This window comes from Kogia breviceps, chromosome 18 (assembly GCF_026419965.1).
Source record: "Kogia breviceps isolate mKogBre1 chromosome 18, mKogBre1 haplotype 1, whole genome shotgun sequence".
Taxonomy (NCBI): Eukaryota; Metazoa; Chordata; class Mammalia; order Artiodactyla; family Physeteridae; genus Kogia; species Kogia breviceps.
The window spans coordinates 54,772,957-54,790,003 of NC_081327.1; the positions used below are offsets into that span (position 1 = coordinate 54,772,957).

General features: G+C 58.6%; 1 protein-coding gene across 6 annotated transcripts in view; it reads left to right on the forward strand.

The window, feature by feature from the left end:
* Positions 1 to 11,867: 11,867 nt before the first annotated feature.
* The window catches only part of GSE1 (Gse1 coiled-coil protein), a 418,214-nt gene continuing 413,034 nt past the window's right edge, over positions 11,868 to 17,047 (forward strand). For 5 of the 6 annotated variants that reach the window (XM_067020279.1, XM_067020281.1, XM_067020280.1 and 2 more), the window contains exon 1: positions 12,600 to 14,099. In XM_067020279.1, coding sequence (XP_066876380.1) covers positions 12,684 to 14,099 — 1,416 coding nt within the window. In that variant the 5' untranslated portion in view covers positions 12,600 to 12,683. Of the gene's footprint in view, positions 14,100 to 17,047 lie in introns of all 6 variants that reach the window. The other variant, XM_059045487.2, reaches the window with a different exon arrangement.

Consider the following 17,047-nt stretch of genomic DNA (forward strand, 5'->3'; position numbering starts at 1 on the left):
GTTTTGCCTCTGTCCCTGCTGCCAGGGGCATGTCAGCCTGAGCTGCCAACGCAGGAGCCCTGTGTCTCCAGGGCAGCCCAAGAGCCACCCTACCGGGCGTGCCCTGTTGGCCTCAAAGCCATGGCAGGAAGTGGGCTGTCCAACCCAAAGTCATTAATACTGGTGACCACGAGGGAGTTGCTCCGTTCAGAAACTACCTTCCCAGCCTGCTCCCTGCTCAGAGCCTGACCTTCCTGCATCTTTCAGGGACGCAGCACAAGGTTCCCGTGTGAGCGCTGCATTTCCCGCCTCTCTGCTGCTTCTGAAAAGAATGGTTGTGTCTTTTGTCTTAATTCAGCCTGCCTGTCTTCCCTCCCTGCCTTCCTTATTTCCAGGAGTAAATCCTTCTTGCCTCCCGCTCATGTACTTATCCACCCATCCTTTCTTCCTGTCTCCTGCCGTCTATCTATCCATGTATCCATCCATCCAGGCACCCAGTGAGTCCCCAATAAATCATAGTTGACTGAATGAATGCAGAGTTTCTCCAAGCAGTCTATCCAGCAACCTTATGAAAGACAGGAAAAAAAAGATTCATCTAGAATAAGTGGTTCTGACTGAATGCGTTCCTCACACCTCTCCTTGTTCGTTTGTTCATTCATTCATTCAGCAAATGTTTGCTGCATGTGCCTAGGTGCTGGGCACGAGACCAGGTTCTGGTGCTGGAGATACAGCGTGTAGCAAAAACAGATGTCTGGCCCTTACCCTCATGGAACTTGCAAATTTGGGAGGAGACAGATGTTAATCGAATAACCACACTCATGAATTCATAATTGCGAACAGCAATAAGTGCCCAGAAGGAAAAGAAATCACCCGGCATATCCCAGAATTTCCTGAGCCAGGCCTGGGGGGCCAGGGAGGGCCCTGTGGGGTCTGGAGCCTCATGCGGGAACCACAGGATGAGCTAATGGTAGCCAGGAAAGGGCCCCTGCGTCAGGTGGCTCCAGAGAGGGAATTAAATAAAGGGACCTGGTTACAAAAGTGGTGACATAGTTGAAAGAGCACATAGAGGAGATTAGGAGCTGCAGGAAGCTGTTGTCCCCCCCACCCCGGGCTGGATGGACAGAGAGGAGACAGTTACTGGGGCTGCCAGGGGAGCCACAGAGCAAATAGAGCCATTTCTAGAGACACTGCCTGAAGGGGGCGGGGGGGAAGATGGAGAAGGGGAGAGGGGGAGAGGGGGAGGGGGGAGAGGAAGAGAGAGGACGAAATACCCCGGCTTCTCCCTCCTCTCACACTTGGGTGTCCCTCCAGTGCCTCCATTGGCTGAACCCAGGGGACCTGAGGAATGTGGTTTGCAGGATTGGCCTGCAGAGCAGAAGGGTGAAGAATGGCTTATGTCTGGCCCAGGCAGGAATTACATAGCCGCAGAAGGGAGGGAATCCAGTTCCAGTCAGTCCAAATGGCATGTGCAAAGGCCCTGAGATGCAGAGTGCATGGGGCCCCTTGGGAAGGCCAAGGCACCAGGGGGGCACAAGGGGCCCAGAGGTCCTGGGGTCTCCTGGAGATGTCGGCAGGGCCAGAAACAGGGGACTCGACTCGATCTGTCACCTGAGAGTTGTGAAGCCTGAGGGTTTGCAGCAAGAAGGAGACCACGACCAGATTTGCACTTTTGAACAGATCACACCGCGTGGCTCTTGGGTGGAGAGCAGATATGAGGTGCCCCCAGAGGGGAAGCAGGTAGGGAGCCATTGCTGCCCTGCCGAACCCACCTCATCTCCCAGCTTCCACCCCAGGAGGCCTGGCAGTGCCTCCACTCTTCCCCCGGCTCTGGCCCTGCACACCCACGGAGGGGGAAAGCTCCAGCTTCTTCTAATGGGGCGGCCACTTCCTTGATCTTCTTTCCCCAGATGAGGGCCTCCCCCGCGCTCAGCTGGCCTCGTCCACCCCCGCACTCTCCTCTAAGCGCCCCCAGCTGCCTGCAGCCTGGGCTGGGGTGCCCGCCACCGTGGCACCTGTTCTCGGCTGTTTTTCGCGGCTCAGTTTTCAGGTCTGATAAATATTGATGACCGAGCAGGGTCCCGGGTGGCCCTGCTGGGAGATAGTCTTTCTGGAAGGCGAGTCGGGGTGCCCGGCCAGAGTCGCAATGGGACACCCGGGCCTGACTTCCGGCTTCCATGCCTGCCCCCACCCCACTCGGGGAGGGGAGGGGAGCCTGGAGCCCTGGGAGGCCGCCCAGAGCGTCAGACTTGCTCTGCTTCTCTCTGAAGGCTGGAGCTGCTCACCACGTGGGCTGAGCTTTGGGGTCCCGAGGAAGAGCTGGGGTCGGCAAGAAGTTTGTTTTTTTAAAAATAAATTTTATTTATTTATTTATTTGTTTACTTTTGGCTGCGTTGGGTCTCCGTCGCTGCGCGCGGGCTTCCTCTAGTTGCGGCGGGCGGGGGCTGCTCTTCGCTGCGGTGCGCGGGCTTCTCGTGGCGGTGGCTCCTCTTGTTGTGGAGCACGGGCTCTAGGCGTGTGGGCTCAGTAGTTGTGGCTCACGGGCTCAATCGTTGTGGCGCACGGGCTTAGTTGCTCCGTGGCATGTGGAATCTTCCCCGACCAGGGCTCGAACCTGCATCCCCTGAGTTGGCAGGCGGATTCTTAGCTATTGCACCGCCAGGGGAGTCCCAGCAAGAAGTTCTTGAACAACTGGGTGAGGGCACCTTGGTCTCACATCCATGAATCCCCATTTTCCAAAGGGTGAAAGAGTTATAGGCTGAGAGTCCCCCTCGAAACTCTGTGTGTGGCCTCGGGCGATGTGTCACACCCTGGCCCTTGGATTCTCCACCTGGTTTATTTTAAAAAAATCTTTGACTGCACCACGTGGCCTTTGGGATCTTATTTCCCCGACCAGGGATCGAACCCGTGACGCCCGCAGTCGAAGCACGGAGGCTTAACCGCTGGGCCGCCAGAGACGTCCCTTCCACCTGTTAAATAAGTGGGGTGGGCTGGACAGGGCCCACAGCCTCAACTCTCCAAATATATACACCTCTTGGAGGCGGGAACCATTTTGGGGAGCTGCGGGGAGGGGCTGCAGAAGTGGACCCCCGTGCATCGCCTGACGAGTTCTCAGCACTTCTACTTTCAGGGGTGTTTTGATCTCCCCGAGGCAAGGAGGGGGCGACAGGGGTAGTTATTCTCCGCATTCATATGGACTAAGGAAACATGGCTCAGAAGTTCAGCCGCTTGCCCAAGGCCGTGCAGAGAATAAACGGCAGGGCTGCGATTTCCATCCAGATGCTGAAAGCCAGAGGCAACGTAGTGCTGAACAGTTTGAATTCCAGCTCTGTCACCTAGAAGCTGTGTGATCTTGGGCAAGTAGCATAGCCTCTCTCAGCACGTCTCCTCATCTATAAAGTGGAAATACTACCTGTGCCTCTATCTCATGGGGCTGTTGGAAGGCTTGAATGAGAGGATGTACACAGATTTAGAACAGAGCCTGGCTAGCCGAGGGTCTGGGACCACGTCCTTCTAAAACCTATGTTCCTTCCAGTGAGCCAGCCCCGCTGCCTGTCTGCTTGGACCCTGCACAGCGTCTAACCCAGCCCTCTGGATGGGCAGGCGCTCAAGAAATACGCTTTGAACCCAGGAGGGAGTGGAGTTGAGACCCAAAGTGGGAACTGGGGACTGTAAGTCACTGTTCCTGGTGAGTGCTGTCCTCTGGACAGCTGGAATGTTCTAAATCATTCTAAGACCTGGGCAGATTGGAATTTTAAAATGTGTTTCCCCTTTTAGAGCGAGCTATGCCTAAGTATTTCTGGCCTATGAAAGGAACACAGTTTCAGAGCCAGAGTGGAGAAACCATGCGTGCTCCCGTAACCCAGCGAAAATATCAGCCACCGAGCCCTTTTCCTCTGTGGCCCGTGTGGGCTGCATGGGGGCTTCTGGGGCCGACAGGGGGCGGGTGTCTTGTGGGAAGATGGCCCACGGGGTCAGGCTGATAGGTGGGCAGCTCAGAGGCGGGCTCAGGAACTAAGGAACCCTGGGAATGCCACAAGCCACCACGAATGCGGTTTCGAATATCTTAGGTATATGCTGACATCTAACATATACCTACCCCGTAGCAGCAACGCCAACAGAAACGCCTCACGTGTTTTCAACAAAAGACATGGACGAAAATGTTCAGAGAAGCAGTGTCCATGTTAGCCTAAAACGGGAACTACCCCAAAGCCAGTCAACAGTGGAATGGGTGGATAAATTACGGTAAACGAATCAGTGGAATACTATAGAGCAATGCAAAAGAATCGGGCGCCTCTAGGTGCAAAAACGGGAGCATTTCACAGACATAATATAGAGCCACAAGCCAGACTCAGAGACTACATATGATACACTCCTGTTTATATAAAATACAAAGACAGTCTGTACTGACAGCTGACACAGGTTACAACATGGATGAACACTGAAAACAACATGCTCAGGGAAAGAAGCCAGTCACAAAAGACCACATGTTGTACGATGCCATGTATGTGAATTCTCCGGAATGGGTGAATCCATAGAGACGGAAAGTAGAGGAGTGGTTGTGGAGGGCCTGGAGGGATTGGGAGGTGACAGCTAGTGGATATGGGGTTGCTTTGGGGGGCAAAATGAAAACGTTCTAAAACTGATTCTGGTCATGGTTGCACAGCTCTAAATAGACTGAAGGCCACTGAACTGTCCACCGTTGAATTGGTGGATGGTGTGGTATGTGAATTATATCTCAATAATGCTGCTAAAAAAACACCAAAAACGGTTTGGCATTAGAAGCCGGGATGCCTGGCATTCTGGCTGTGAGTCGTTACCCTTGATAGGGGTGTAAGGCCTAGACTAGGACGCAAGGGGAGCTGCTGGGAGGCTGCACGTGCCTTATTTCTGGGTGTCGATGAGACAGCTGTGCTCAGTCCGTGAAAATTCCGCAAGCTGGACCCGTATCGTGACGCCCACGGTTCTGTAGGTACATGGACACACTTTTCTATATGTAAAAACCTAACGAGAGTTTTTATTTATTTATTTATTTTAGAAATAGGTCTTGGAGTCTTTTTTTTTTTTTTTTTTTAAATGCTATTTCTTTGGCTGCACTGGGTCTTCGTTGTGGCACGTGGTGTATCTGCTGCGGCACGCAGGCTGTCTCGTGGCGCGGGCTCCAGAGTGCGTAGGCTCAGTAGTTGCGGCACGCGGGCTCCCTAGTCGTGGCGCGCGGGCTTAGTTGCCCCACGGCATGTGGGAATCTTAGTTCCCCGACCAGGGATCAAACCTGCGTCCCCTGCATCGGAAGGTGGATTCTTAACCACTGGACCACCAGGGAAGTCCCCTAATGAGAGCTTTTAAAAATCACTGCACCCCGGTTGAGGGCTGGACGCACGCTTCAGTCCTGCTTTACATCCCCGTCCATGAGTCCGGTACCAACCAACCGCAGAAATGAAGGACCGGGGCAGGCGGGCTGGCCGTGGGCTTTGGAACATCCTTCAGCGCCTCAGAGAAACAGCTGGAAGATATCTGTGGCTGCTGCACCGCCCCCGCCCCGCCATTGGCCGGCGCTGAGGACCTGGCCACAGCCCACTCAGTATTCCAGGGCCTGAGAGCCTGGGCTGCTGAGGGTCAGGGGAAGCTGGGCTGGGCTGTGGCCGCTGGTGGAGCCACAGGCAGGGCTTGAAGGCGTCTGGCAAACCCTACCCTCAGCCTCCCTGGCCGGACCCAGCCAAGGACAAGAATCAGGGGGGGCTGGCCCGGCAGGCCAGGAGCTGGGCACACGGTAGCAGCGTGGGTTAGAGCAAGGCTCTTGGGTCAGACTGCCTGGGTTTGAATCCAGCCCCACACGCTGAGCTCTGTGACCTCGGGGACGTGTGTTCACCATTCAGAGCCTCGGGGTCCCCATTGGTGAAATCGAGTAAACAATAATGCCTGTTTTTCGGGCTGTCATGAGATCTAAACTAGGTGATGATGTAAATGCTGAACATAGCGCCTGGCATTTAGTCAGCACACAGTAAACCTGAGCTGCTGTCAGTACACACTGGAGGACACGAACTGGTTCTTATTGAGTGCCTGTTGCACGCTGCGGACTCTGAAGACAGTATGAGGTTGCTGCTGTCTACTTTTTCCCCCGCCCCTCCCCCACCCACCTATTTCCTACCTTCTCAAAAACCTCCCCAGCTTGGAAGGCGGGGAGCTGACCACATGAACGATTACTGTGGATTTTGTGCTGCACATCGGGGGTCTGTTGAGAAAGCAGCAGCAAGGGGGTCTTGAGTACACTCAAGATTTACGTGGAGTGTTTGTCCCATCATCCCCAGGGGCAGGTCCAGCCTGGTGATCGTTTATCAGAGGAGTTTTACGAGGCCCTGAAGTGCACGGCAATAGCCTCAGGTCTCGAGATGGAGGAGGAGGTAGAGCGAATGGTGTCGCTGGAGGGGGAACCTGGGCCGTTTGCTTCTGGATTTTTTTTTTTTCCAGGTTCGTGGGAGCAAGGCAAGATTTCAGGGGCACCTGAAATCTGCTCTTAGACTCTATACCCTGTGCCCTGATCCTTAATTGTGTAATGCACGCAGTGATTTTTTTTAAACAAAGCACTTTGCAGCTTACAAAATGCTTCTGCACTGGCCGTCTCAGGCCCCAGAGACGCAAAGCGGTCCTCCCACTTCCACCCACTGCCGCTCCTGTATTTGAAAGCAGAAGGGATGCCAAGCCAGGGTCACCGAACACTCCATATATTTTTAATGTTTACACTGCACAAATCAGCCCAGTTTACACATACAAAGGCAAGGGTATTTCACCAGCCTCAGCAGCTGGGAGCTTCTCCTGGTCCCCCAGAACTGGGCTCTGGGGCCTCAGTTTCTCCGTCTCTTAGATGGAGCTGGTGAATCCTGCTTTGCCCCCCCGATCGCTATGTCATTACAAGCTAACGGATGTGAGGCAGCTCATAAGCCCAAGGCCTCCATAAATCCCAGGGATTTTTTTTTTTTTTTTTTTTTTTATTGTTAACGGTTGCATTCCTTCCCTCTGAGAAGGAGGATATGCTTTTGCCTGTGGCCTGCCATGTTTGAAGCTCTTTCTGAGCACAGAGGAGAAGTGCTTGCTTCATTCTTAGGGGGAAAAAAAAATGGAAAGAAAAAATAATACGACAGATGATAAATTTTGTTTTTCTGGTCCCCAGTGAACCAGAGGCCAAACACACAGCACACGTAGCCTCTAAAAGAGGAACGGTGGACCGGCCTCTGAAGGTGAACGGGCCCTGGGAGAGGTGCCAGAGGCACACTCGCAGTGTAGAGGAGGAAACGGAGAAGGGTACAAGTGAGGAGGGAAGGCAGGTTACAGGGTTGGTGCAGGGAGCTGGGGGCACATGGAAGGGTTTAGTCTGGGTTGCTGGCACTCAGAAGAATGAAAGACTGGAAGCTGGCAGGAGCGGCCAGGAGATTCTGGAACTTGGAAGGCACTGTGAGGTTTTGGATAGAGCCTGGCATCCCATGTTTCAGCATGGACTGGGCCCCAACTCTGTCCCCGGCCTTGTGACGCTGTGGGACCTTGCTAGGGAAGTCACCCAGAGACAGACACATAATGCAACGTGTGATAAGTGCTGGGAGCCTGGAAACCCGCTCTCCCCCGCAGTGCGAGGGCAGATTCCCGTGGTTCCTGGGCCGCGACGACCCTCCAGGAAGCCGCAAATTTGAGAGGTGCCCAGATGTTCCAGGCTGACAGCCTTCTGGTCTCCTGTAGACCCGAGGTGGGCGTTTTCTTCCCATTCCCAATGCCGGGGCCGCCTGGGAGCATCTGTCGCTGCTCTTCAAGTCCATCACGCTGGGGTCCTAGGAATGAAGATGGAGAGAGCTGGATGGCGATCCGTGTGGTCTAGGGGGAGCCTGGCACCCGCTCCCCAGCTGCAGGGAGGGCTGCGGGGCTCCGAGGGAAGCAAGGAGCTGGCTCTGCTGGGGTCCGGAGGCTGTGGCTCTGATATGAAGTTAATATGCATGAACCTTGAGATTCCGCCGCGTCTCTGGCACAGACTCGGTCTGTTTTGTGTCTCAGTCGCTTTAGGTGTGAAACTGGGGACGTGTGTGAGGACAGGCTGGCATTGCAGGGCTCGGGGCAAAGCTAAGGAACAACAAAGCCAGGAAGTGACAGAGACACACCGCCTGGGCTCCAGCCCCAGCTCTACCTGCTGCATGACCTTGGGCCTTTACTTCCTTTCTCTGTCTCCTCACCTGGAAACTGAGGACGTAACAGAATCTACCTCTCCGGCTTGCTGCAAAAATGCACCAGGGACTGTGTATGTTTCACCATCGACCCACGTGCACAAGCGTTACTGTTGGGTCTGCATGCGGAGGGTGTGCTCTGCCTGGACTGTCTCAGTTCACCTTTCTCCCAACCCTGTTTCGTTATCCTTGTTTTGCAGATGGGGCAACGGAGGCTCAGCGAGGTTAAGCAGCAGGCCAAGGCCACACAGCTAGTAAACGGCAGAGCTGTGATCTCCTTCTGGTGTGTCAAGCTGCGCCAGTGTCCCCAGCCCAGTCACCCGTCCACAAATGACCAGCCGTCACCACCTGCCTTCCTCCTCCTCTGATCTGTGCTCACCTGCTCCCTGGCTCCCGAGACGTGTGCCCAGGGACTTTGCTGAGTCACCGGGTCAACGAAGCAAATAGAAACATCCAGTGGATGTCTCTCTCCTCCCACTCCCGGTCTACTTTACACACACACATAGGCACACGCGTGAACACATGCATACACATGCACAGGGGTGCACGCGCACGCACACGCTAACACACGTACATGCACACTCATGTGAATGCAGGCCTATGTGCACGTACATATGCATACATACACACGTGCACACACAGACGCAGTATCTGCACACACCGACACATGTATACACAAACTTTCACACATGTGGCACCTACTCGGGACACTCTCTGGATGATTCCAGCTTAGCCAAGAAAAATCCACCTCCCTTTTGGTCCTGTCGACCCCTGTGGCCCTCCTCCCTCAGACCGTGTGTGTGACCTCACCACAGTCCCCCCCTTACCTCAGAGTGCAGACAGGCAGCAGCAGAACCTCCACAGCCACTGGACAGAGCCAGGAAGGATCGACACGCACACACCTACAGAGTCACCTACAACGTGCCAGGCCCCTGTGATCCTCGCAAAAAAGTTGGATGAGGATTACGATCCCATTGCACAGAGCAGAAAACTGAGGCTTAGGGAGCTATGAGGTTTGCCCAAGGCTCACACAGCTCGAGAGGGATGGGACAGGATTGGAACCCAGGTGCGTGGCACCCAGGTGCATGGCACCCAGGCAGTGAGCCAGGCCCTGGAAAATCTACACAGTGAGCAAGACAGACCTGCTTCCCACAGGGGGGAGCAAACAGGCTCCTGGGGAAACCAGACAGAGAACAGTCGACAGAAAAATAAAATAGATGGCAAACTCCCATGCCAATGAGCTGAGACCGAGAATGCCAGGGGAAGCAACTTGAGATGGAGAAAGCATGGAGTCCTCTGGGAGAAGACACTGCAGCCGAGACCATAAAGAGGAGAGGAGCTGGCTTCACCAAGACAGCCTGGAAAAGCATTTGAAACAAGGAATAGCATATGCCAAGCCTTAGGGGACCCCCATGCAGCCCCATAGAGGACCTGCCTTTCCTGAGTCAGGGATTCTTTTACCAGCAAGCTCTTGGTCTGCGTGGAGCTTGAGAGTTGTGCTAGGACACAATTAAACAGACCTCCCCCTTTAAAGTTTTCTTAATCAGGCCGCCTCCTCTCAGCAGGTATTAAAAATGCCAGAAGCAGGGAAGCCCCTTCGCCCTGCCCCCAGCATTCCTTCGGGACAGTTTTGCTGACACAGCTTTTTTCTGGCCTGCGTGAGGACCCCCAGTCCTGCATTTCTGGCCACGATGATGATGATGGTGGCTTTCCTGTTGACCCCTGGACTGCGATCCCTGGAATGTCCACCAGGGATTCCAAAGAGGTGGCCCTTTTCTCTTGTTCCATTTATTTATAATGGATGGCCCTCCTCCGTGCCAAGAGGAAGCCTAGTTTTACTTACATGTCAGTGCCCCAGAGGGCAGAGGGGCTAACCTGGCACCTTTGTCCCCAGGCTGACTCTGGGCTCCAGCTGGCAGGTTGGGATGACTGTTTACTGCTCAGAAATCAGAGACTCATAGATTTTTGAAGCTGGAAGAGGGTGGGCATTTTGCAGATGGGAAATGTGAGGCCCAGAGAGGCCTGGATTTGCACAAGGCCTCCCAGCCTGAGCCAGAGCAGCAGGGAGGATGGAGAGGTCCTGGCTGTGTCCCCTGCCGTGGACAGTGTCCACCAGCAGATGGATGACGGGGACCAGATGTTCGCTTAGTGACGCTGCGTAGCCAGGGAGTTGAGAACAGGGGCCTGGAGCCGGCTGCCGGCGTCTGAATCCCAGCTCCGCCACCCCTGAAGAGTACCTTAATGCTCAGTGCCTCCTTTTTCTCATCTGTAAAATGGGCCGATCATGGCACTTAACCAAGAATTATTGGGAGGAGTGACTGAGCAGATGTGTATAAAGTGCTTAGATTCTGCCCCTGGCACATACTAAGGCCTCTCGCCCTCTCTCTCTCTCTCTCTCTCTCTCTGTTTAATAAATACATGTATCTATACATAGGTACAGTAAATACATGGAAACAGTTAATCCCCTGCCAGAGTTCCTGCTTAACAAGAGGAAGAAAGGGCCCAGAGCTGTCAAGTCATTTGCCCTGGAACACACAGCTGAGACATACAGGACCCTTTCTGCCCCTGGCCGGAGGTGGGGAGGGGTGTGTCAGGCAGAGGTGTGCATTCACTAATGTGTTCTGGGGGATAGGGGACAGCTCCTGTTCCTTTTTGTCACCAAGATTAGAACCCCGGGCCCTGAGAGGTGCCCCCAACCCAGGGCTCTTCAAGGCTATAAAAGGCCCTTTAGAATGGGGAGGGGGCCGGGGCCGCCGCAGCTCGTTTGGCAGCGTCCCTACTTGGGGGCTGAGGCTGCCCCTCCGGAGAGCTGCCCTTCCTCGGCGGGCTCCTCGGTCTCCGGGGACGCGGGCGACGCGTCCTTACCTGGCTCCTCCCGCGTCCTGCTTGACCTTTACTTAAAGACCAGCTCTAGCGGCTGATGGGTTTCCGCGGGTCCCCGAGGAGACCCTTGAGAGGGCTCGCGCCGGGCTTGCTGGAGAGAACCCCTAATTGGGGCAATGAATCATCGAGCGCGGCTCCCGGCTGGACACAAAATAGATAGAGGAGCCGGCGAGCTATTGTGCGCAGTTTGGGACGCGGAGGGGAGAGGGGGGGGAGGCAGGGCTGAGAAGCAGGAGGAGGAGGACGAGGAGGAGGAGGAGGGGGGCGGGCGGAGGGGAGGGAAAGGGAGGGGAGGAAGCGTAAGGGAGGGATTCCCCCCCACCCCCCCCCCCGCCCGCCGGGCTCCCGCCCTCCGGCCCTTCTCCTCCCCTCCTCCCTCCGCGCCGCCCCGCCTCCCTCCTCCCCAATTAAATGACCCAACGCTTTGGCAGGCGCCGGAGCTCGCACATGCGGCTGCCGCTCCAGCCGCCCCGGGCCCGCCGCCGCCGCCGCCGCTGCGTTCCGGGCGCGCTCGCCGCGGCGCCGCCGGGGGCTCGGCCGGCCGGGGGGGGCGCCTGTGCGAGCGGCCGAGCGCCCGCGCCCGCGCCGGCCGCCCGCCGCCAAACTTTGCAGCGCGCACACATGCTCCAAGTTGGGCCCGGCGGCGGCGGCGGGCGGTGAGGGCGGCCCGGGGCGCGCGGGGGCCCGGGCGGGCGGCGCGGCGCGGCCATGAGCGGGCGGCCGGCGCCGGTCTCCCGCAAGCAGCGACTCATGGCAGCGGTGGGCGAGCGGGCGGCGGGCGGCGGCGGCGGCGGCGCGCCGCTCTCCTGCTTCATCTGCGGCGGCGGCATCGGGCGCGGCAAGGAGCTGAAGCTGCAGGTGAAGCAGCCGGCGGCGGGCGCGGGGGCCCCGGCGCAGCCCTTCTTCCCGTTCCTGCAGCAGCAGGAGCCGGCGCCCGGCGCGCGCGAGCTGTCCCCGGCCGACGGCTGCGTGCTGGTGTGCGCCGTGTGCCGGTGCTTCCTGGGCGAGCAGTGGGCCGCCTTCGAGCGCGCCCGCACGCCCGTGGACAAGCGCATGTACTGGCTCAAGCGGCCCCACCAGTGCGACGCGGGCGCGGGCGGACGCCGCGGGGGCGCCGGGGCCCCTCGGGAGTGGAACGTCGCCTACGCGCTGGGCGCTGCGGCCGGCGACGAAGACGACGACGACGGTGGCAGCGGCGGTGGCCCCGGGCCCCGCGCGGCCGCCGAGGAGCCTCGGGACTCGGAGCTGTCGGAGCTGTCGGACACCGACCCCCTCTCCGAGCCCGACCCGGCCGCGCGCGACGCCGCCAGTCCCCACCAGCACGGGGCGCCGGCGGCTCGGGCTGCCCCGGGGCCCGGGCCTCGCGGGGGCCGCTGCCCGGAGTGGAGGCTGGCGCGGGGCCCTTCTCCCGGACAGGGCGCAGAGACCACCGCATCGGGGGACGTGGAAAAGGAGGAGGTCCCCTCGAAGCTCCGAGTGGACGGGGAGCCCAAGGCGGGCATCCGGCGCCGGCGGAAGGGCCCTGGGAGGCACTGGGTCCCAGAGGCCCGGGCCAGCGTCCTGAGGGGCATTCAGGACCCTTGGCGAGGGCCTCCAGTCCAGGCGGCCCCTGCAGAGAGCATGAAAGGAGCCCCTTCCGGCAGGGCCGCCAAGACCCCTGAGAGCAGGCCGCTGGGGGAGGCCCGCGGGGGCTGCTGCGTGTCTGAGGACAGTGATATCAACATCACCAGTGAGGAGGAGGACCACAAGGGACAGCCTTTCTCAGGCTCCCGTGGCCCCGGAGACCAGGAAAACGGTGGCGGCCGCGTCCCCCGAGCTCCCCTGGAGAGCCGGGCTGCACCACCCGAGGGCCTTTGCTGCTACATCTGCGGGTCGGCGCTGTCCCCGGCCTCGCAGCACCGGATCCACGTGCAGAAGCAGGAGAAGCTGGCCCAGGCCCCTTTCTTCCCCTTCCTGTGGCTGCACAGCCCGCCTCCAGGGGCGCAGCCCATCAGCGAGGGCGGCAGCACCCTGGTGTGCCCCTGCTGTTTCTCGTCCCTCCTGCAGCAGTGGCAGAGCTTCGAGCTGGCCAGCGTGCCCGTCCTGCAGAGGCTCTACGTGGTGCCCCTGAACAGCCACGCCCCCGGCATGGCCTCCAAGGGCAGGAGGCTCCCAAGGGAAGCGGGCCCACCCGCCGGGGCCCTGCCAGAGGCCTGCTACCTCTGCGGGGAGGACTGCACCCAGGATGCTCGGGCAGTAGCCTCCCGCGTGCTCAATGGCAACACCAGGGGCTCCATGCATTTCCCCTTCCTCAGCCTCCTGCCCTGCCCTCCCAACGCCCAGGGCCCCAACAAGCGCTGTGAGGTTCGCAGCTGCCCCAAGTGCTTCAGCGTCCTGGAGGACGTCTGGGCCCTGTACCGGGCCTGCCAGAACGAGGAGCTCATCACCTCCGTGCAGGGCTTCCTGGGCAGGTACCACCAGGCCTTCTCGGCCTCAGACCCTGCTCTCTCCGAGGCGCCCGCGTCGGCCCAGGGCAGCCCGGCGTCCATCTGCTACATCTGCGGGGCTGAGCTGGGCCCCGGGAAGGAGTTCCAGCTCAACGTGAACCCTTCCAGCCGCCTGGGCGAGAAAGAGCCCTTCTTTCCCTTCCTCACCGTCTATCCGCCCGCCCCGCGCGCCAGGCCTGCGGACTCCACCGGCCTGGTGGCCACCTGCGTGCTTTGCTACCACGACCTGCTGGGCCAGTGGCTGCAGCACGAGGCCCGCGGCACCCAGCACGCCGTCAGCCCCTGGTCTCGGCAGTACCAAGTGGAGACGTTCGTGTGCTTCTTCTGCCGGCAGGAGAAGAAGCGGTGTCTTGGGTTGAAGGCCGTGCGGGTAGCCCGGCTGCCCTTGTTTCTCTACACCCTGCGAGCGAGCCACAGCCTGTTGGTGGACGACGGCCGGCAGCTGATAATCGGCGCCTGCACGGAGTGCGGGACCCTGGTGTGTGCTGGCCAAGGACTCACCCGCCAGGGACCCGTGGGCTGGACCTCCCCGGTGGCAGCTGCGAGGAAGGTAAGCGGTTCTCACGTCATTCTCTGAAGTCCCAGCAGGGAGGGAAGAGATGTTGTTTTCTGTCCTGCCAGGGAGGAGTTGGCACTGATTCCGTGTGGTGTGTTCCAGCAGGAGGTGCCCTCCGGGGTCACCCCGCTAGTGCTTGGTGGGTGCCTTGGCCTGGAGGCACGGGGCGGGTCGCAGGAGCTGGGGGCCGAGTGGTCCTGTGGAAGAATAGGGCACTGCTGGGAACAGCAGGCATGGGCCTGAACTTGAGTGTGTTTGCAGCGGAATCTATCAAACAGAGGAAGTTCGGGGCACGTCTGTCATCCGCTTGATAACATCGGTAATTAGTCCAGCCGTGCGGGTCACCGAGAGGTCTCCGTACTTACCCGGTTTAAACACATCAGAAGTTCCTCTCTCCTCTTGCCTGCCATTCAGCTCAGCTTTTCCAGAATTTCCCACCCAAGTTCACACTTTTCCTTTGAGGCTCTCTGGTTGCTTAATAGCAGCTGGAGATGGACTTCCAGACATGGGGGTTTGGGACCCGGGGGACGGGGGCCCAAACAGACATTTCTCCCGGTGGGAAGAGAGTCTTTCTTTTCTGCAAGTCAGCTGTGCAGGGGGAGGGGGCGAGGCCTGGCGTGCACCCTGTTTATAAGGCTCCTGCCTTCACGCTGCCTGGCCGGGAGGAGCCAGACGGGGCTCAGTTAATTTTGGATCTGGCTTTGCAAAGGCCGAAGCAGGAACTGCCCCCCCGGTGGGTCTGGGGAAGCAGACGTCTGCGAGTTGGCGATCACCATCGCGGCCACCAGAGCCAGAAATCCTAGTTTCCACCAAAGCTGGTGACACTGGCTTGTCTTAATGAGACACCTGGAGTGGTAGCCGCTGGCGTGGGGCTGGAGGAGGGACCTGTGAACGGGGAAGGGTCGTCTCCGCCCGTCCAGGAGAGGGTGTTGCATCTCCCTGAGAGGCTACTGGTCCTGCCTGCCAAGCATCCACGCGTGTGCACACGTGTGGGGTCCTGGGTTACGTGTCCACGCACGGTGGTCGCGTCTATCAAGTAGATGTCCGGCCCCGACGCCTTCACGCCCAGCCCAGAGTTCTTTCGATGGCCAGCGTCCCCTCTGGACTTAGTGCTGTCTTTGGGGGGCTTTGTTCTGGTTTGGGGGCTTTTGTCTTCAGAGCTGCTTTTGGATGGCCTCTCGTTCTAAACGAACAAGCCTGCCACCCCTGCACCGTGGATGCTAAACCTCTCGTTTGTGGTGTGCGGCGGCCCAACCCCCCCCCCCCCCCCCTTTGGTGCTGCTGGGAAGCTGACCTGCAGTTCCTGGAAGGGCCGGGCCTGGGAGAAGAGCCTGGCTGAGCGGGACAGAGCCGGGGTCCCATTCTGCCCTTTCTCTTGTTAACCGAGCGCCAGGGAGGATGCGTCTCATCCTCCCCGAGTTCGTTTCTTTAAGCTGGGGAGTGGACATAAGTATCACCCGCCTCGTGGGGCCATCATGAGAATTAAATGCATCGGGGCACTTGAATGTTGCCGGCAAGTCAAGTGCTCGGCATAGAGTGACACCCTTGTGTCCTCCCCATGCGTTGGGCCAGACTGTTCCAGGATGCAGGGGGATTCTGCAGCGTGGGTGCAGATTTCCCGCTTGGCGGTGGTGGGCGTGGGGTCAGCAAAGCACTCCCCGTGAGGCCTCTCGGATTGTTTCCTGCACAGCATCCAGACCGTGGTGTTTTCCCACGTTGATTTGCTCACTTTTTGGGAGTTGATGAAATGCCGACGGGGGGGCCTCAATGATAGCAAAACGTGAGGAAACGAAAGAAGCTGCAGTTCCGGTTCCCAGTCCGGATGCGGAGGGGGATGCGGAGGGTGGCCAGGTGTGGACGAAAACGCAAGCTGCTGTCTCTGCCCAGGAGGGGTCAGCATGAGTTTGGGGCGGGGGGGGCTGAACGTCACGCTAACTTCTGCACCATTTCTAAAGCAACTTATTCCGTCTGCTCCTTACCGCGTCTCTGTGAGGTGCTATTATTCCCATTTTAGAGATGAGTAAAAAATGTAGGCTCAGAGAACTCAGATGACCTCGTTGACCATCACACAGCCAGTAGGTCGCCCAGGTGGGTCTTGAACCCCAAAGTCCTCCGCTGTTGGGCCGCCTGGCGGAGGTGGAACCTTAGGAGATGGCTGGGATTTGTTGGTGGGAGAGGATTCGTGAGGAGGGGAGATAAGGTTGGAGTGAACTAGAGGCCTTGAAATAAAAAAAAAAAAAAAAGGAGGTCGGGTTTAGAGTTGAAGATACGGGGTAGCAATAAAAAGTGAACGAAGCCTTGGAATGGGCTGGGGAGAGCTATGCCCAGGGCCGGACCGTGGCAGCATCCCAGGTGGTTGGTGAGGCCGTGGGGCCTCTGGGTGGTGGGGCGGCAGTGGTGCGGGGCTCAGGCTCATTTGAACAGAGGGGAAGCGAAACCTCAACTCCTGCCTCCAGGAGAGCCTGATTGTCAGCAGAGTGCCGGAAATACAGCCTCTGCCCTTCCCCGCCCCCCCATTCATTCACCAGATATTCATGGAGCTCCTCCTCCGGGCCAGGCGCTGTTGCAGTCACCGGGGCGCTGGTGGTGTCAGGGGGGAGAGGCACTTAGAGCCCACAGAGAATACTTCCTGCAGAGCTGGGAGTGAAGCAGGATGCGGCTAGGCCAGGTGCCAGCGTGGGCTCGGGGAGGAGAGCGCAGGGTCACGGGAGCTGCAGACCGACCCGAGGGACTCCCTCCTGGCAGGGCTGTCGGGGGTGAAGAAGCGGGTGACACCACCAAGGAACGTGCAGAGGCCCCCGTGCTCCTTTCCCGAAGCCAGCTCCGGAGCCCTTGGTTCTCATGTCCGCGTTCCGTGTCTCCGTTCAGTGCGTGGTTTGAGAATTTGTGGGGCAGTGGCTATAGGGACGTTGGAAGGTGCCCGCGGGGAGCCATTTACCTGG